The 19,904-nt window shown below is 61.0% G+C and overlaps 4 protein-coding genes and 1 non-coding gene across 5 annotated transcripts; 1 reads left to right on the top strand and 4 right to left on the bottom strand.

The window, feature by feature from the left end:
- Positions 1 to 1,194: 1,194 nt before the first annotated feature.
- Positions 1,195 to 3,531, bottom strand: BXZ73DRAFT_86676 (uncharacterized protein; the record flags this gene model as incomplete). Its single annotated transcript, XM_048024280.1, has 5 exons — positions 1,195 to 2,106; positions 2,161 to 2,591; positions 2,653 to 3,103; positions 3,129 to 3,258; positions 3,449 to 3,531. The coding sequence occupies 5 exons, from the start codon at positions 3,529 to 3,531 to the stop codon at positions 1,195 to 1,197; spliced, it is 2,007 nt and encodes a 668-aa protein (XP_047883112.1).
- A 2,256-nt stretch (positions 3,532 to 5,787) lies between these two features.
- On the bottom strand, positions 5,788 to 6,520 carry BXZ73DRAFT_38869 (uncharacterized protein; the record flags this gene model as incomplete). Its single annotated transcript, XM_048018265.1, has 3 exons — positions 5,788 to 5,978; positions 6,121 to 6,300; positions 6,358 to 6,520. 3 exons carry the CDS (start codon positions 6,518 to 6,520, stop codon positions 5,788 to 5,790), a joined length of 534 nt encoding a protein of 177 aa, XP_047883111.1.
- Positions 6,521 to 7,392: 872 nt separating this feature from the next.
- On the bottom strand, positions 7,393 to 8,400 carry BXZ73DRAFT_38313 (uncharacterized protein; the record flags this gene model as incomplete). Its single annotated transcript, XM_048018162.1, has 1 exon — positions 7,393 to 8,400. One exon carries the CDS (start codon positions 8,398 to 8,400, stop codon positions 7,393 to 7,395), a length of 1,008 nt encoding a protein of 335 aa, XP_047883110.1.
- A 6,324-nt stretch (positions 8,401 to 14,724) lies between these two features.
- On the top strand, positions 14,725 to 14,812 carry BXZ73DRAFT_t16. Its single transcript has one exon. It is a non-coding gene; the product is annotated as a tRNA-Arg (tRNA).
- Positions 14,813 to 15,483: 671 nt separating this feature from the next.
- On the bottom strand, positions 15,484 to 19,085 carry BXZ73DRAFT_73321 (ATP-dependent protease La; the record flags this gene model as incomplete). Its single annotated transcript, XM_048021879.1, has 7 exons — positions 15,484 to 15,743; positions 15,800 to 16,067; positions 16,123 to 16,548; positions 16,608 to 16,893; positions 16,944 to 17,111; positions 17,165 to 17,463; positions 17,517 to 19,085. The coding sequence occupies 7 exons, from the start codon at positions 19,083 to 19,085 to the stop codon at positions 15,484 to 15,486; spliced, it is 3,276 nt and encodes a 1,091-aa protein (XP_047883109.1).
- Positions 19,086 to 19,904: the final 819 nt, after the last annotated feature.

Here is a 19,904-nt window from a genome sequence, read left to right as displayed (position 1 = left end):
CTCTCATTACCCGAGTCACGTGAGCGCGCCACCCCGCGTCTGATCGCCGCGTTCGGCCAGTGGCACGGTGGTGCCTTGTCTCTCAAAAAGCACGCTCATCTTAGCAGGAAGGCAACAAGAGGCCAGCGGAAAACGGAGAGGATGGTTGGCCCGTATATTTTGAAGTACAAGGGTAGGAACATATGCAGAACAACAATACCCTTGACCCTCGGATTCACGGCTCACTGCCTTCAAGGTGTGCAGGACTCGGCGCGACACCCACACACACTTCATACTATTAGCTTTTCATTGGATGCGTAAACCGGGCCGTTGTGTGTCCTCCGTTTCTCCGCCGATCTCTCTCAGCTTTGATACATGGACTTGATTTTATATCCAGAACCCTGATGGTCTCTTCCAGAGCCAAGTCACTACAGCGGCATGTGCAAGGCTCGGAGATTTCATGGTCACAAGAATACGGTCTTAATGGCGGCATTGAATGACCGCCTGATAACCGTAGTCGATGAATCTCCCTGTATGCGTACGAATGTGCAGAGACTGAAGCAAAATCCATGCAGTCGACCGCACGCTAACAGCGGAATTGAATCACGCCCGGCGTCGACGTGTTTTTGCACTACTGTGCCTCAGCCGGTGGGATACCAGTGCACCCATAGATAATTCAACAGCAGCCACGACGGAAAATGCATCCACTAGCGACCTACGTTACATGCTACGCTATACAAAGTCGCGCACGACACATAGCTACACACGACCTAACCTGGACGAGAGGAGCGACTGGAGGCACGACGAGCGACAGATCCGCGATACATGTACAGATGTGTGGTGGTACAGAAACTACAGGGATGAGATGGATGGGAGAAGCCGAGACGCGTGTGGACGTGGACGTGATGGAGATGGTGCGTGAAAGATGGAAGAGATGCCGAAAGCGAGGAAGGGACCAGCGATGAGCGAGCGTGGACGGCGAGGACGGAAGGGAACGTGTCAGATCGTGCAGGGCGTGACTCGTGCGTAAATCTCGTTCACGGGGCACGACCGAGCAAATGGAGGTACCGCGGGGCATCTCGCGAGACCACGCTCAGAGCGAGCGCCCGATAAGCATAACGGCCCAGGAGGGAAGCCAACGAGCGAGGGGCACGAGCGGAATCGTACCACGCCTGCGAGCCTCTATATCTCCAGTCATGGCCCTGGCCCCCACACCTACGCCCACCCGGGCTCCGTCCACCACCGCTGCTCCGCCCCGCGCACTCGCCACTCGGCGACACCTTCGACGGTGCCGACGTACACAAACGTCCCCGTCGGGTCGAAGCACATCCCCGCGATGTCCAGCTCGTCGTCCCCAGAACCCGCCCACGCCCCGGGGCGCCGCAACCGCCGTGCGGACCCCCGCCGCGCCGCCGATGCGTACGGCCCCGCGCTCTCCCGCCGGGCCATCATCCCGGGGCGACCAGCCGGTAGCTGCAACGGGCGCACGCCCATAGAGGCCAGCCCCGACGCAGGTGGGCCGGCTGGAGCGGGCGAGCCCGCGCGAGAGGGGACGCGCGAGGAGATGCAGTCGTTCTCGAGCTCATCGATGTCCATCTCAGACTCGCCTACTTCCGGCCGGTCGTGTTCTCGCTCGCCGTCGAGCGGCTCGCGAGGGTCGGACCCCACATCGAGGTGCGTCGAGGGCCTCGTCAGGGAGCGCAAGCCGAGGCCGTATCGGGAGCCCCCGAGGAGCCGGCGGAAGTCGCTGTCGAGCTGGACGTCGCCGAACGGTGGGATGACGGCGATGCTTTCCGGGTCTTCATCCGCAGTGGAAGAGCCGTACTCGTCGCGGTCGGTCGTTGGCCGGCGGGAGCGACGCGGAGGGAGCGTCCAGCTCGTCGTCGCGCTTGTCTCGGTGAGCGGTACTCGGAACGAGTCGAGCGCGCTTCGCACCACGCGAGAAGCTACGATATCTGCAGCAAGAGAGGTGCGAGGGAACAATGTGCGTGGCGCGGGTGACGTTGACCGTGGGCGGGTGGAGGATGGAGGCTGGGTGTTGTAGGAAGGGGAGTCGAAGCCGGGCATCTGCACGATCTCTTCGGTTTCGAATGTACGTGCATCGACGACATGCAACAGCGAAGTGTGCTGTATCATGCTTGATCAGAAACAGAGACCCGAGCAAGAAACTGTGTTCCGTACCTCGGTGAAGGTCATCACTTCCCTCCCGACACCAGGCGGGCTGAACTTGACGCTTCGCACGCCCCACCCAGGGGCGCGCGAATGGGTTCGGCTCCAGTCCCACCCCATATCCACCGTTGATCTTGACTTGTCGGTGTTGAAGATCTTGAGCGGTTTCGTACTCCGCACGTCCCACACAACGACGATGCCCTCTTGAGAAGCGACCGCGAACTTGGAGCCATCGGCGGAGAAGGCGGTCGAGAACGAGGCGGGAGTCGAGGAGATCTGTGAGAGGCTCCCGTACGCTTCATGGGCGCGAATGATGTGGGACGAGAGCGACAGCTTCGAGATGGGCGTAAAGGAGACGTTCGCCCCACCGGTGATTCGATGAAGATGCACGTCGGACGAATCGCCGACACAGAGCAGGGTGCGCCCATCTGGAGAGATGGAGGCTGTCCATGCACCGGCAAGAGCCTGTCAATACAAGGCGGGGCCGAGCAAGAAAGGACGCACAGTGGTTGACGGGCACATCCAGGCGCAGCTGGCCGACGTCGATGATGCGCCCGTCGTTGCCGCTCGGGTTCGCGTCTCCGTTCGGGTGCTTCCTCCACGCGATGTCAAAGAACTTGACGGTGTTCTCGTTGTGGCTGACGACGATGCGTGGCTCGACGGAGCTCTGATTTGAGCGAGCGAAGTTCATCGACGTGAGCATGACCGAGTTGTTGATCGCCATGTGCTTGAGATCGCAGGTGCTTTCCCATAACCTGCGGCCAAACCCACGCGCGCAAGTTCGCATCGGGCGGGAAGCCGTAGGTGTCGAATAGCTGTCCGGGGAGCGGAAATACGAGAGATGCAGCTGCCCGTTCTGGCCGCCAGCTGCGAGGAGAGTATCATTGGTGTCGGGGAGCACAAGTGCGGAGATAGTGTTGGGAGGGAACTTGAGGTTCACTAGTTTCCGCGGGGACTGGAACGCGACTTAGTGCACACACAAACATAAACGTGCGATGGAAGGAACATACGGTATTGGGCGTGATGAGGTCGTGCTCGACGATGGACTGCTCGCACGGGTAGCTCACGATGCCCTTCTCATGAGGGCATATGACGACGTCCCGTAGCTGCCTGCATCACCCCAAAATGGATGAGCAAACAGTCTTCCGAACATATCCGCCCTCAGCATCTCGTCCGAAGACGTCTCCGCCCATGAAACCGTTCCCAGCCTGGCAACCTCCGCAGCCCAATCCAGCCGCCCGTCGCAAGCCGCCTGCTTCACGGCACCGATTCGCAAGACGGAGACAGCGAAGACACTCACACATGGCCGATCGTGACCTCCGCCGGGGCGGTGGCGCAAGGTTCCAGGGACGAGAGCAGGGTGCTGGTGGAATCACGAGCCATCTCCGAAGCGTGCAGGACAGGCAGGGCCGGTGTCCGATCCTGGTCTGTAGGGGTGGAGGGGAAGGCCGTCGTGCGTATGTTCTTCGGTCCTTGGGCCGCAGACAGGTGTGTTCAGGCTTCAAGTCCCGCAGTAACGAGCCTCGTCCTGGTTTCTCTAGAGGCCGAGTGGCGGGTGGCGGTGGAGAGGGGCGGATGGACGATGGCTATACGCAATCGGGAGCTGGGAGAGGTCGAAAAGGGGGAGAGGGCGACTATATGCGTGTACGAGGGGGCGTAGATATCGTGAGGCGGGATCTAAGCGTGCGCGGGGGGAGTCGGTGACGCACTCGAAGGGACTGATAAGCTTCGTGCGGCGGGGATGTGGGCGTGCGTGCGTGCGTTTGCGAGCAGTGCGGGTCCAGGCCAGAGAGCTCGGGCTGAAGAGGGGACCGCGCGAGGGGCGAGCGTGCGGCGTGGGTGGGCGGAGCCTGGCTTGAGCCTGGGACCCGGCGCGTGCGAAGAAGATAGCGCGGCGGTCAGCTGGCTGGCGGTGGGTGCAGATCGCCCAGATGCGGGCGACGACGAGCAAGGAGAGAGAACGACCGCGGGCGGGCAATGGCAGCGGGCGGGCGATGGTAGTGGGCGGGGGTCAACGGTGGAGACACGGCCTGCTCGACCGCTCTGGCGCTTCCTGGAGCCCGGGCGCGCCGGCGAGTCCGTCACCTTTGACACTGCAAGTACTCACCAACTTTGCAGTGTGCACGCAATCCTCCACGAACAATCAACCCGCGGTCTCAGTATGTAATGGGTGGTATCTCTTCCATCCCCTAATTCTAGTCCGTACTGCGTTCACGCCTCTTTATTTAGTAGTCGCCCGCATAGCCTGTCACAATATATTCAACGCGGCCGAGCAATGACGCAGCAGCGTCTTCCAAAACACCAGATGCGGTGGCGTCGAGCTTCGTCCGTCGGCATGTCGACAAGTACACCAAGCTCCGTGATTGAAGCTTTGAAGCTTGACGCTTGCAGACCCGCGCGGGGCCTGCCGCAGTCACGGACCTCGGGCTTTGAGAAGTTGAAATGGCTGTCGAGACCCTCGCTCGTCCGCGTTCTCGTGCCGCCCATGGCCTCGACCTCAAGGCGACTGGAGGCTAGAAGCTCGAAAAACAAGAGTCCAGTCAACGTACAGCGCTCAGCGCTCAGCAATTTCCGTTGCTGCTCGCAGGCCAAGCTCCGGGCGGCGACGGGCCACGCTCGAAGGGCCGCTCACGCCGCATGTGAGCGACGGGTGACCGGTGACGGCGTACCGGGTTTCTGGTTGCCCAGATATCGAGCAGGTTCTCCCGGCGGGACCTACTTATCGAGCGTATAGCGAGGCACCATCCCGGATCAAGGGGGCGCTCCAGTTGTTCATCTCGTCGCTCCCGGACAGTGTCGTAATTGATTAACTTCTTGAGATAGCGCAGGGAGGCAGACACACGCAGGAAGAGACGGGGAAAACGCAATCTGTATTCTTTACAATAAATAGCGCGGGATTCGTTCCAGTTCTACCGGGATGCTAGGCTACAAATCTTCTTGCTGCTGGAGACGGGTGCGATGAGACTGTAAGTATCGTATGGAGAAGGCGAAGATGGGAACTGCGTGACGGGCGGGTACTGTGCACAATGAACCGATGAGGAGAGGGAGAGGGCGTTCGCTAGCGAGCCGGAAAGGGGGGGACGCGGGTGAGGCAAGCATACTGAAGGGAGAGCAGGATATCGACACCATATGGGTACAAGGAGTGTTTGACTTTGATGTGAGGGCTTCTTCTGCAACGAGTGAGTGTGCGTTGGCACAATAAAATACTAATGAGGGTGGATGTGATGCGCGACGTGAGGGGGAGGTGTCCATCCTACCGGCAACCCAGAAATGCGACGCCGGCGCGGTAGCGAAGAAACAAGAAAGGGGGGAGGGTTCAACTGCTCACAGCACGCTCGAACGGGATAATCGAAAGCAAGCGTAAAACACGTAGTATGATAAAGCATGGGATAGGAACGAGAGAGGAGGACGGGAGCTGGAGATTAGATACAAGGAACCACGAGAACCCGCCGGAGCGTCCGCAATACGAAGATGAGAAAAGGCGACCGTAGCTGGGGCTATAGATATAGGCGGAGGGAGGGGAGAGAAAGAGGATGTTGCGTGCTGGCCGAGGCCGCCCCGCGCTTGATTGGAACGAAGCGTGCCGCCGCCAGGGCGCGACGAAGGCAGAAAAGGAGAGAGGTGCAAGGCAGAGACCCACTACATCATCATCCCGCCGTTGCCCCAGCCATCTGGGTCGGGCTTGACGTCTGCCCCGGACGGCGGTGCCGAGCTCTCAGGACCACTGTCCGAAGATGATGCCGCGGTCGGCGGGGCGTCGAGGTGCGCGGTCGAACCGGGACTGAGCTCCTCCTGGATCTTGCGACATTCTGCGCCACCTTCTGAGCGCACTGGACACCCTATTCGTTAGCAAACGGAGAGGAAGTAAGTTTCAAAAAAGGTGTGCGCGAGAAGAAGAAACGAGGCGCGTGATGGGGAGGGCAGACAGCAAAGGGAGGGGAGAGCTCAAAGGACGGGAGGAGGGACACTCACGGTGACGGTTCAGCGCATCCATCCGGGCAAAGTTTTTCTTGCAGCCTTCGCAGGGGTACGGGCGAATGTTGAGATGCAGCTGCTCGTGCCGCTTGCAGTCGTGCTGGCGCGCGAAGCCCTTTCCACATCCCGGCCACTTGCACTGATAAGGCTTCTCCTCCGCGTGTGAGCGCAGGTGACCTATCGCACGTCCACCATCAGCTCAACCCGCCATGCGAGCGAAGGACTAGGACGTACCCTTCAGGTTGAAATGCCTCGTGAATGTGCTTCCGCATCCAGGTACAGGACACGCGAAGTTTGCCGGCTGCTTCCGACGATCGTGGCTGGCCTTCGCAGTACTCGGAGTCGTGACGTGTGGCCTCGTCACCGTCATCGGCACGTTGCCCTCTGTGCCCGGCATGTCGACTTGGAGGACGCCTGAACGCGATGCCATTGTGTGACCGCCATTCATCTGAGCAGCCGCCACCGCCGCGTTCATGCTGTTGGGCAAAGCCATGCGCCCAGGGAGCGAGCCCGGCATACCCATGTTGTTCATCATGTTCATGCCCATACCGCCAATGGCGGGAGCGGAGAGCCCGCCGAGACTCATGTCAGGCGGAAGCTGACCATACCCAGGACGTGGGGAAGCAGAGGGAGAGGGGTAGGGGCTTGCCCGCGCGCTCGACGCGGAAGAGCTGCCTTGCCAGCCGGAGACGGAGCCCATGCCCATGGAACCACCCATGAGACCACCGACCCCGCGCTCGCGCGAACCGGAGCTGGAGCGGCGGTGGTGACTGATTCGCCCAGGCACAGAGGCCTCCGTCGGGTGAAGGAAACGCTGCGTGTTGTTGATGAAGTCCTGCTGCGCGGACCCTGGGGGAGGGTAGAACATGTTGCCCGCACCAGACATGGATGATGAGGGACGGATGTCGAGCGAACGGACTTGCCGGTGGCCTCCGTGACGAGAGCTGTCCGACTTTGACCGGCCCACAGTGAGGAAGTGAGACGAGCTCCCGGCGAAATCAAAGTTCGCCTGGTTGCCAAACGACGTCTGGTGCGGCCCTGCGGAGGAAGGATGGTGGTACTCTGCCAGCAACGGGTCCGACGACTGGCCCTGCCCAGGGCCCGGGAGGACGTCGTTCATGTTCACGGTCCCGGTCTGTCGCTGGTCGCCGCCCGCGGGCATGGTACTCCAGGTCGGCGGGCGAAGCGAAGTGTCCGACAGGCTTCTTGATCGTGATGGAGCCTGGGCGAGCAAGTAGTTACGGTGGTGCTGCTGAGCGCTGTCGTCTCCTAGCGCCGAGGAACTTGCTGATGCAGCAGACGGGTAGGTGAACGACGTGGGATCTGAGAACTGACCACTCTGTGTGTTGTACCGTCCGTGCTGCTGCCATTCCGCATCTGAAGATCCACCGACAGCTGTCGAGCCTGAAGTCCGACGTTGATCAGCGATGGGGAGCAAGCAAGAACAGCGCGTTGCAACATACCTTGCTGGAGCGTCCCGAGCGTGTCCCGGAAGGGGACATTCCGAGCAGTCACTCCGCCACCGCTGACCGGGGTAGCAGGAACGATCTGCAAGGTCGGACCGGAGCCGATGAGGCCACCGTCTCCGTCGGGTGCGTTGATGGTGGGCGGTGCGTCTGCACCGGGACTAGAGTGATCGGGAATGAGGAGCTGGGGAGGGGACTGGGGCTTGTGCAGAGGAGGGGAGCGGCGGTCGTCAGGGAGCTGACCCACGGGCCAGGCAGGGGAGCGGAAGGACAGACTGTCCTGGAAGGTCTGGGAGAAGTCGTGCGGAGAGGAAGGGTGCATGTAGGAAGAGTTGGAGGATGCGTGGCTGTGATTGTCGTCTTCAAGACCGTTGGAGGAGGCGGGGGACGCGTGATCAAAAGCGTTGGGGGACGAGTAGTCGTGGAGCGGGGGCGTTACGGACACAGAGACGTGAGCGGCGTTAATGTAAGGGTCGTCAATGAGGAGCGGCCCGCCGGAGGAGGGAGGGTCGAAGTCTGTGGGATCGTACTCCTCTGTGATTGAGATGCCCGAGGGGTTGTCGTCGTTGAAGAGGGCGAGATCTGGGTCGTTGCCGTCTATTGGAGGGAGATCGGAGTAGGACGAGTATGGGGAGTTCTGATAGGAGCCGTTGTAGGACGGGGTGTGGGGGAAGTGGGCCGAGTCGGGGAAGGAGTCGAAATCGTAGGAGGAGCCGGGGTTGGGGGAGATGTCGTAGAGGTGGGTGTGGGGGGAGGGGACGGCAAAGTCTTGGTGGTCGGTACGGACCGCGGGAGCGAGGAGGGCGTCCATGGCCGAATGCTTTAACTGGCGGGGACGGAGAGAGGAGAGCGCAGGCGGTGATGTCGATTATTTGACGGAGGCGGTTGCGAGGAGGGGGCGATGCAGGGAGGGGGACGAGAGCGAGGAGGAGTGGGCTGTGCGGAGGCACGGCGAGAGGACGGGACGGAGGACGATGGCACGGGCAGAGTTGACGAGATGCGGACTACACTCCGACTTTTATTCAACGCTTCCGCTCCTCCGTGGGCGGGCACTTCACACTCCGCCTGATCGTTTCATCTATCATTGCACCGACGCCCGCCATGGCCAGCCGCCCCTGCCTGCCGCCCCTCTCCGCCGTCGTCCTCCTCTCCCTCGACGCTCCCCCACCCCCCGCCCCGTCCTCTCTCGCCTGCTCACCGCCTCCCCGTTCCCGCGCACTGCCCCGCCGACCGGCGCCCACGGCACCGCCGCGTGGCCGCCCGCCGCGACTTTCCGCCTCCGGGCGCTCCTCTGCCCTCGGTGCGCACCCGGTGCGAGGCCGTCCGTCTCCCTCTTCCAGGCGCATCCCTCTCCCTCTTGCACGGTCGCACCCGGCGTGCCCCGGCGCGTACGAGATCGCGCAGGTGCCACCTCCTCTCCGTGTCTCCGCGCGCACGACGGTGCAGCCCTCGCGCTGCCGCCGCCACCAGCTGGCAAGAGGCTGGGGCCAGAACGGGGAAGACCGCTCTCTGCCCGCGGGAATACGTGCCTCCTTTCCGCTTCGGACCCAGTTACTTAAGCTCAAAGTTCTCGCGCGCGCGATCACATCCTCTTGATCAACATCACCGCAACCGCGACGATGACCAGATGCCCGCACTGCTGATTCCGAGCGTCATCTCTTCCTCCGACCCCAGACTATACGCGATCCAGCTCTCATCCTATCCGCTTCCCCGGCCGAAGCTTGCCCACCAGTCGGCACGCCTGCGCAAATCGTCGCGTTCTCGCCAGGCCCCTCGAAGGTTCGCCGAGCCGCCGAGCCGCTGCCGCCTCTGTTAGTATCATAAAATCCCCGAATGCGGCTACCCACGAGCTCCATTCGTTGTCATGTTTCACCGTCTTCCCCGAGCCAAAAGCTGACAGTGGTCCGCAATCTTCTAGATCGCCATGCTCGCCGCCATCCAAAGGCACCACGCGCGACAGAGTGCATATCATTATCAAGATGCAACTCAAGATCCGTGTTTGAAACCTACACAAGCTCGTCCTCTCGAACCCCAGCCGCGCGCGTTCGTCCTTCCCCATATGGGTCGTGTGCGGACTGTTTGACGCACGCACTGCCCCGCATGAGGCGGTGTGCCCTCCCAGTAAACCACTACGTGCACCATCTAGCGATCAGGTATGAGATGCACTTCTCCCGGATCCTCAACAATGTGTACTCACCCGCATCCTCAGCAGCTCACCGACGCAAAGAAGCGCCTCGCCCTTCGTGGACGCGATCTGTCATCCAGCCCCCTCACCCCATTCGCCGGTAATCACTCCCCGTCGCCAAATTAACCATCAATGGTTGGAGTTGCACAAGGGGTACATAGTATGCATGCTTGAATGCCGAAGAACAGAACACCAGCGATGCGTCTACCCGTTTCACGGCCCTGGGCCTGATCCCTGCCAGTTTTCCAGCTACTCAAACCTCGGCGCACCTTGGCTCCTATAACGCTCTGTAAGCATCAGCAACGTTCGGCTGGACCTACAAGCGCATACATGCGGCGGGCGCAGCGACCCGCCGTCGGCCCCGATCAGATCCGTCCTCAAATCGCGCCTCCCAGTCCCTGCCCCCGGCCGTGGCCGGTATGCCAAACAACATAGTCTCTGCCGGCGGCCAGAATCCCATAGACCCCCTGTGCCAGAAGCGATCGCCCCTCCCTTCCGGTCTCCGAATATGATCCCCGACACGAGCCTCCTCCCTGCCCCGCGCGCCTACACCCACCTGCCGACGCCCAAGACGCAGCGCGAAGCGGTCTGTCGAGCCTGCGAGCCTGCGACAAGCCTGCGTGCATGCATGCGCGCGCCGTCTTTCATTAAACTCGGTGGAACCCAAGTGCTGCCTCCACACGCGCACGCGCACGCGATTGGGTCCCAGGTCCCGGGCGCTCGACCCGCACCGCCCCGCTTCGCCTCACCGCCTCGGTGGCCCATGGCTCACCGCCCTCTCGGCCGCTCGGGCACTTGTACATACTGCGGGGAAGCCGGATACGCCACATGGGTGCGTATCGTGCAGCTGGCGAGTGACGCGCGCGCACCGGATTCATCTCCGTGCGTGCGCGAAGCCGGCGGCCTCGCAGAGATGGCTTCGACGGTATTTGGCTCGTCGTCTTCTGGTCGCTCGCTCTGCTCGTACAATGCGGATAGCCGGTTCCGCAGCAAGCAGGTTCTCGGGCTCATTTGCAGAGACGGCCTCGTTCTGAGCACAGGTACGTTCTCTTTATGCGCGACACTATGCGCTCGAGATGGCCAACCTTGTCTATGTCCTTCCCATTGGCAGTCTGCTTGCTCCCCTCGTCTGGCATCCATCGAACCGGTCACCCAAAGAAGCTTCCCTTGTCTCTTCCCCGCCAACATCAAAGCCAAACCCTCAGAATACAACGCGACTCCACGCATCTGTCCAACCCAATTGAAAGCATCTCCTCCGTGCTTTGCGCCACCGAGAAACTGTCTGCGTGTGCCTTCTGCTAATCCCCCTTCTTCGCTTTGAGCATTGATGTTGTACCTGGACTAGCCACCCCGGGCCCACGGGCCACGGACACTCAACGCCACAACTGTGGACTGTACTTACGCTGGAAGCACGCCGTCCTTTGGCGGCGACGGATCAGTGTTTGGATTCAAGCTCCCAACCCCTGGCGACATCCCCCAACTGCATCAACGAGCCTGTGGCAGCTGCGCCTCAGCGGGTGATGAAGTTAAGGCATTAACTGCGCGGTGCGGATGCAATGGTCGACGTCGGTCGACGGGCGGACGTTACAATGTTCACGACGAGGCCGAGGCCGAGCCTCGCACGCAATTCTACATAGGCCGGTCGCTGATATGGCGCCCTGAGAAAAGGTTGTGCGGGCACAGAACGGAGGAGGAAATACTAGCGGCGTGTGATGCGCTACCGCGGCCGGGAGCCGGCGGGATGCAAGGTAGGCTTCCATCACGCACCCCGTCCACATCGAGTTCTGGGTCCTAACAATCCCTCCCGAACACTAGGTAGAACACATCTCCCCTGAAGCGGGTCCGACATCCCCGAGATGGCTAGCTTGTGAACATGGCCCCCGCTGAATCCTCACCTGTGGTCGCGATAGCACGGCATGTTTTACAGTCTCTTTGGGCATGCTATGTACCTGTGTCTCATACATTTCTCAATACCTCAGATTTCGTACATGACCCCACCACCCAGCATGGTCATGGCATTCATCCACCGTGCGCAAACCTACATTTCCCATCTCCCGCACCGACGCATGTGCCCGTTTTTGCGCTTCGGCACGACCCATCACTAGACGTATCGCCCGTGCCGCGCCGCGCCCTAGCAAAGCGGTCCTCGAACCGTCCCCGCGCCTCCCATGATCGCGGCGGCGCCGCTGCGCTCGCTCGCCTTGCTCATTAATCATTGGCCGCCCCCCGCATCTCCCTCTCGACTGGCCCAGGCCGAGCTGCCCCCATCCGACATCTCCGCCCTCCACTCACGCGCGTGGGGATCGCCCGCCCGCGCTCTCACGCCCTCAACACTTCGCGCGCTCCTCGGGCTCGCGCCTCCTCCCGCAATAATGCGCATCTCAGCCATCCCAATCTGCCACTCTGTCGCCGCGCGCCCTTGGCAGATCCGTCGCGTTCGCGGGCAGGCCGCCCGATCCTCGCGTCGTCCCCGGCCCGCCCGGCGTCCCCCACTCATTTCCCCGCACGCACGTCGGGGCGCTGAGCGCGCGCGTGCCTGCGCACGCCACAAAGCTTCCGGGTCGGCATCCCTGACCCGCCCATCTCATCACCTCCCGGTGCATCGATCTCGACCCCGGAAACATGACCCTTGCCGACCACGACGGTGTCCGGATCCTTAGATGCGGCGGCCGCTCGCCATCTCTGCTCATTGTTGGGCTCGCAGAGGTTACGTACCACAGGTCCTCCCGGTGCACCCGCGAAGCGGCGCGGGCGCGGCAATGTGGCCGACGAAACAGCTTGTGCGGCGCGCCGCAGGCCCCGCGAGCTCCCCGCTGTCACTGCGGCGGGCTGCATTGACATCAATATCGTCAATTGATCCTTCGTCTTTCGGCGCAGGGCGTCCGTCCGCTCGGACGTTACGGCGTTCCTGGCGTGGCTTCCAGGGCGTTGACTGGGGATCGCGTCCCCCGCGCGCGCCTTGAAGCTTCAAGGCCAATGTTCCCATCTGTCACCCTCCACACCCCAGGCGCGCGGGCCCCTGAGCTGTCAACGTTCAACGGTCGCCGTCGAACGACGAAAGCTGCTCGCTCCGCCGCTCGCAGGCGATTCGTGGTGCGCGGACGTCTGTCCAGTCCGTCTGGGGCGAATCTCCGCGGCCTTGGCCCGGCTGCGATTGGTGCACGGCGCACGGAGGAAACGGAGCACGGATCTGATGGTCGTGTGCCGTGCGTGGGTGCGGTCACTGCGTTTCGCGCTGACGTCGTTGCGCGCGTCCACAACGAAGGGCCCCAGCGTCCCCCGACGCCCTCGAGGCCCGCGAGCCGCGTGGGCTGCAGGGTATGGGCGCACCGCGCGCGGCGATGGACGATTCAAGCTCGAAGCTCCGAAGGCCCGTGGTGCACGCACTGGGTGTGCCTCCGGGATCCCAGCGCGCGCACCTGGCGGCGCGTTCGCCGGTGCGTCCGTTTTGTCCGATCGGAGCGTGCCGCACGTTCGCCTCCTCCAGCTTCTTCCTCCGTCGCCAAGCGAAGCGTGCCTCCGGGGCTCTCGATACGTGAGTACTTTGATCATCACTCGACAGGTCGTGCGCGATGACGAAGTCTGGTTCGCCTCTAGACAGTCTGCTGCACTCTTGCCCAGCGTGTACGTATGTACTTGCGGGTTCAACCGAATCGGCTGATGGGCAAATAATTGTGCACATCCTGCAGTCCGCGCACTCTCGGAGGAGGCAACGGTCCGTCGATCGCAGAGGAAGGCGACTGGATCGGCAGCGTGACTCTTTCGTTTCGCGGAGCACGCCCCACACTCTTCCGCTGGCCTCATCTTTGGATCTACGCCGCGCGCTCCACTTGCTCGCAGACGCCGGCCCCGAATCTGAAGCACCCTGAAGGCCTGAAACTTCCACCGTGAAGGTAAGCAGCATGCCGCTCACTCCCTCGATGGAGTCGTCCGGGCCCTGCTCAACCGGCTCCGTCTCACCGCCGCCGCGTTTCGAACTTCCGCGACGCCTCTAAACTTTGCTCGTGAAGTTCCTGGGCCACGATCAAACCCGCGGCTCGGCGTTCCCCCGTCGCTCACCGAGTTGGCTCGCCTCAAGGCTGCTGCTCCGTCGCGGTCCGGCGCGCTTTGATGACATCAAACGTTCAGTAACGCACCACGATCGCCGAACCTCCGTACGGTCCTAAAGGGGGAACGACGGCCGGTCGGCGTCTTGGATCCCGAACGTGAGATTTGGCTGGACGTCCGAACGGCGAATGGGTCAGGACATGGGGCCGGAGGTTCCGACGCCGGGATCGGGGAGGCGGAGTGCTGACTTTCCGAATCCGCTTGGCACAAGCGGTCTGCACGCGGACGGACTCTGGTCTGCTCTGCTCGAACTGGGTGCAATGTCTATCGACGCAGCGCAACGCGAGGCGATCGCCCGATCTCAGCACAATCAATCGTCACTCTTCTCCCGGTCTAAACCGCTGTTCTGAGCATGTGCGACTCCAGTTTCAAGCTCGACGCCCATTGTCCACCGAGGTACCGGTCGCCTATCGCAGGCTTCTTTCCCCACAGTCACTACATGGAACACGGTGTGAACCACGGGCGCATCATGCTCCTACTGTGCACATCTCCGGCGGACAACGACTCCTGCAGCTGTTTTACAAACGGCTCGCCGCGCGTGCGCAATTGGACGAAGGTGCGAATCGGCGCGCTTGCTCGCTGACCGCCACTGCACGGGGGCGATCTCCCTGGTATGCTTTCCCGGATCCATACCTCCACGTGTGATGTGCCATCTTTTCAAGTAAGGTCAGTATTGGGGCTTCAGGGCGCCCGTGGGTGGATCGGCCGTTTCGTAGCGGCGAGTGTCTTAGTGGAAATCGGGAGGAAGTTGGGCAGCATGCAGCATGTGATGACTACCGCTTGACCATCGAGTGGAAGCGGCAGCTAAGATGACAAGACTGTTTTAAGGATAACATTGATGTCGCCATCGTGGCGCAATGGTAGCGCATCACCTTCCTACATGGGGTGGGATGCTAGGTGGGGGTTGCGGGTTCGATCCCCGTCGGTGGTAGTGGATATCATTTTACGCTGCTCGAACACCAATTTTTTTCAACGTCCTCGAGGGCAGCGCCCTATTGTAGGCGTACATGAGCCAAATCTACTCCATAGGGCTGGGTTCACGAATCGGGGGGAGCAGGACATCAACGAAACGGCCTCGCACTGTTCGCGGGGATGGATGGCCCGGGTAAGGATAGGAGTGATACACAGGACAAGCATGATATTGAGCTCTCGAGTGAGGTCGAGCGACAATTTTGGACCTCATCCTCCCTTCGTGACAACTGGTGCATCAGATTCCTCGACGCAAACACTGTGGCGGAGATCCAAGCGCAACCACGACGCCTCCAACGTCTGGGGGATTCATCCTGATTGCCATGCGCAACGATTGAGAGCAAACAGACGACGCATACGAGCGAGTTTCCATGCCATGAAAGTGAGCGGTGTTCAGAGCGTGCGTGTGATATTATACAGGTAGCCGATGTGTAGAGTGCAAGTAACGGATCAGCTCTAAGCCGTGGAAGCGCGCATTAAGGATTGTGGTACTTGTAAGTTCTCCGTCAGGGCGCACCGCCTCGGAGCGCGCCCGAGGGTGGTCGCGTGAAGGAAAGGCGGAGCAGAAGAAGGGTCCCCAGCCCTTCGCCCTTGCATCGGGACCCGTCGCGCGACATGTGTCGCTCATGAGGCTCAGAGCTTGAAGGATTCCTTCCAACGCTCGGCGACCTGCTCGCCGCGGAAGACTTCCTGGAGGACCTCGTCGACGGTCTCAACATAGACGAAGCGGATGCCGGTCTTGACGCTCGCCGGAACGTTCTCCTCGATGTCCTGGCGGTTGCCCGCGGGGGCGAGGATGGTCTTGATCCCGGCGCGATGCGCCGCGAGGATCTTCTCTTTCAGGCCGCCGACGGGAAGGACCATGCCGACGAGCGAGATCTCGCCGGTCATTGCTGAAGGACAGTCATGAGCAGGCTGCATGGGAGAAATGGCCGAGAGGGGAACGTACCGATGTCAGGATTGATCTTGGTCTTGGTGAACAGCGAGACGAAGGCGGAGAGGAGGGCGGTGCCGGCGCTGGGGCCCTCCTTGCCGATGCTGCCCTCGGGCATGTGGACGTGGACGTCGCGGTCGGTAAGGAACTGCTCGTCGGGAGACTTGGTGATGCCGAGCTCGAAGGCGTGGCTCTTGACCCAGGAGAGCGCAATTTGCGCACTCTCGCGGATGACCTCGCCGAGCTTACCGGTGAGCTGAATGTTGCCCTTGCCAGGCATAGTCTGTGAAAATATGCTATCAACATATATCTTATATAGATAAAGTAGCTCAACCTACCAAAGCCTCGATCGGCATGACTGCACCGGAACCGTTGCCCAAGTATCCGAGGCCAGTGCTGACGCCGGCCGGAGGAGCCTGAACATACAGCCTGTCTTTCTGGTAGACCTGAGGCCCAACATAGTCCTTGAGGCTCTCGGGAGTGATCTTAATGTGGACGGTGTCAGGGACCTTCATCGGCTGGCGCTCAATGGTGGTGACAACGCGTTCAGTATCCTCGGAAGACGTGAGGGGAGTTGACGTTTCAGGCGCGGCAGGGTTCAAGGACGGTGCGTCCTGTTTCTCAACAGTGATCATTTCCGGACTTTCGTCCTTGGACTCCTTGACGTCGGCGGCGGCGGCAGCCTCTGCGGGGGCAGGAACAGGTTCGGGGAAAACTTCCTCTCCAAGGTCCTGGACGATCTTCAAAGCAGCCTTGCGGTAGATCTGACAAATGGGCCTCCGTCAGGAGGTACGCAAAGCGAGCGTGAATCGGGGGCGCTTACCTTGTCGATATGCTTCTTCAGGTTACGCACACCACTCTCGCGGCAGTAGTACTTAATGAGCATGTCGACAGCGGCAGGGTCCAGCTCGACATCGGCGTCCTTCAGACCAGAAGCCTCCCTCGCCTGAGGACCAAGATACCTGGACGCGATCTGTGCCTTCTCCTCAGAGACGTAGCCGCTTACTTCCAAGACCTCCATACGATCCAACAAAGGTGCTGGGATGGTGTCCAGCATGTTGGCAGTGCAGACGAAGAGCACGCGCGACAAATCCACGGGGACATCCATGCTGTAGAACACTGAGCAAGCCGCCTGTGTGCACGATGCAATAGAACTTACTAGTGATCCAGGAAAGCCGTGTTCTGCTCAGGGTCGAGCATCTCGAGCAAAGCGCTGGCAGGATCACCATTGTGTCCACGGCCAATCTTGTCAACCTCATCGATGAGGACGAGAGGATTCTCCGTTCCTACACGCTTAAGTGCTTGGATGATCTTTCCAGGAAGAGCTCTGGGAGCATATGTTGTGAGTCAATGAAGGCTCAGACATGATGACGCTCTTACCCGACGTAGGTACGACGGTGGCCCTTGATCTCAGCCACGTCTGTCAAACCGCCGACCGAGAAACGGAAGAACTGTCTGTTGAGAGCCCGAGCGATAGACTTGCCAATTGACGTCTTGCCGACACCAGGGGGACCGACAAGACAGATGATCTTGCCTTCAACCGTTCCGCGCAGCTTGCCAACAGCGAGGAACTCAAGAATACGGTCCTTCACATCCTTGAGCCCATAGTGGTCTTCGTCGAGAACCGACTGAGCATTCGCGATCGAATAGTTCTCACGAGAATGCTGGCCCCAAGGAATCTGCGAAACGGGGTATTGGTAATGCGCTCAACCAACATCAAGCCGATGCGCACCTGAGTAAGCCATTCCAAGTAGTTACGCGTCACATTCGCCTCCGATGCCGCGGGTTCCAGGTGCATAAGCTTATTCAGCTCCTCGTCGAACACCTTACGCACACCCTCCGGCATCTTCAGCGTCGCCGCGCGCTCCTTGAATTTCTCGATAAGCTTGTCCTTCCCGTCGGATTCCATGCCGAGCTCCTTCTTGATACCCTTGAGTTGTTCCATGAGGTAATACTCGCGCTGACGCTTCGCGATCTTGCTGTCGACGTCACGCGCGAGCTTGCTCTGCAGCTGGGCATTGATAAGCTCCTTCTTGAGAACCAAGAGCGCCTTCCGAAGACGGTCATCAACGACGAGACTCTCCAGGACGTCTTGTAACTCGTTCGGTTCCCCGGTAGACACTGCGGCCGCGAAATCGGCGAGCTTGTCTGGCTCGTCGAATACGTTCGAGGCGACCTGGTTGATGGAGAAGTTTGCAATTTGGTCACGGAAGAGGGGGTTGAGCTGCGCGATATCCTTGAAGACGGAGACAATTTCCGACATAAAGGCGCGGATGTACTGATCATCCTTGTTGTAAGGCAGAGTGGCGAGGTTGTCCACGTTTACGACGGACACAGCGTACTTCTCGAGGAAAGACGTTTGCATCGTCATAGGAGGGCCGTCGCGTTCCGGAGGAGGTGTTGGAAGCTGACCTTCAGGCTCAGTAACCGCATCCACCTTGTCACCTTCGACCTCTTCGATCTTGGCGGCAGTGCCGTTCTTTACGAGCTCCGTAATCTTGATTCGACGGTGGGGGTAGAGTACGGCGGTGAGGCCTTCTTCCTTATCTTCATCCTTGCTGCCCTGCGCTGTGAAGACGCTGGTAATCTGCGCGAAGACTCCGACAGGGTGTACCGAGTTGATGTCCGTGATGATGTCGCTATCCGCATTCTCGTCCTTGAGCAAGAAGGCACCGAGGTAGGGCTGGCCGCGACGCATCATCTCCTTAATCGACGCCACAACCGCCGGGTTCCGAATGACGACCGCCTTGTAGAATCCGGGGAAAAGGGGACGACGAGCGATGGGGAGAGCAAGAACCTGAGGGTAGTTTTCCGGTACAGTTTGCTTGGAAATAGACGTCTGTGGTTGCGAAGGGGCGTCGGAGGGAGGCGGAGGTGGCGGGGCATCGGCGTTGTCTGCACCGTCTCCCGAAGACGAGGAGGACGGAGGGGCTGAAGGAGGGGCTGACGCGGGTGGTGCCGCTCCTTGTTCATCCTCGGGCCCGTCGAGTCGGGCCCGGGGCTGAGACGAGTCCGTCTGGGAGTCCGCCTCTACGGGCTTCTGGTCGCGTGAGGGCCCTAGTCTGGCATTTACCCATCGCGGGAGGCGGATGGCAGCAGTAGGAGTGAAGTCGGCGACAGTAGACGAATAGAACGTCCGACGCGCTCCAACGACCTTGCCGGCGGTGTAGAACGCCTGCCACGAGGGGCCCGCAAGACCAGCGTGCAGAGTCACTCTGGAGGGACCCGGCTCGCATATACGGCGGGTACACGACCGGGAGGACGCGCCGGCCGCGGTCTTGAGGCTGCCGAAAATATTCATGGGCGCCGCAGGGAGCAGGAGGACCTGCCTGAGGTCTGGGAGCGGGGACGGAGGCAGGGGGAGGAAGGGAGAGTGGACGCGGCTCGCTTGACGCGGAGGGCGACGATGCATAAGACGCCGCAAGCGCCGTGACGCGTCACTGAAGCGGGAGAAAGTCTGGCGATAAGATAGTTCGTGCTAATCAGATAAGATGCGTGCGTATAATCTCCGAGGTCACTGTACGCGGCGATGAACTCCCGCAGGCGTCTTTGTGCCCCGCCGCTCCCCCCATGTCGCTGCCCGTGAACCCCGCCCGGTCGACCACCGAGGCGGAGGCTAACAACGACCGCGTCTGGCCCGACTTCTTTAAGTATTTTGCCAGCGACGATCTCCAAGTGTTTCGTTCCAGCGCCAACAAACTCGCCGTGTTCTGCAAGATCGACAGGGCGTACTACGCCAGTGCCCGCCCCGTGGTGAGTACAGGCGTCCGTATGCGTTCACCTTCCCTTGCTTCAACGTGTTATGTTCGACGCAGATCATCAGACTCCTTGAGGTATGCCGTCGGGTTGACGCGAGGCACGTGAGCTCAAATCATGCGCAACAGACCGCTTTAGTGACAGTGCGCGGACAAGGAGGGCTACAGCCGCATGCTACCCCTGTCCCCTCCCCTGAGCGCGCCACCCAAATCCAGGCCTGGGTGCAGCCATTTGAGAAGTTGGTCCGGACTGTCGGTCGCTTTTATACCCATTTTGTGGAGGAGGACCTCCAGCGTGCGTGCTTTGTTCAGGCCTGTTTTCTGCCCCTTGACCCATCGCACTCTTGCCTGCAGACCGCCTCTAC

The sequence above is a fragment of the Epithele typhae genome, assembly GCF_022376455.1.
Source record: "Epithele typhae strain CBS 203.58 chromosome Unknown BXZ73scaffold_2, whole genome shotgun sequence".
NCBI lineage: Eukaryota > Fungi > Basidiomycota > Agaricomycetes > Polyporales > Epitheliaceae > Epithele > Epithele typhae.
This window is presented reverse-complemented; position numbering and strand designations above follow the sequence as displayed.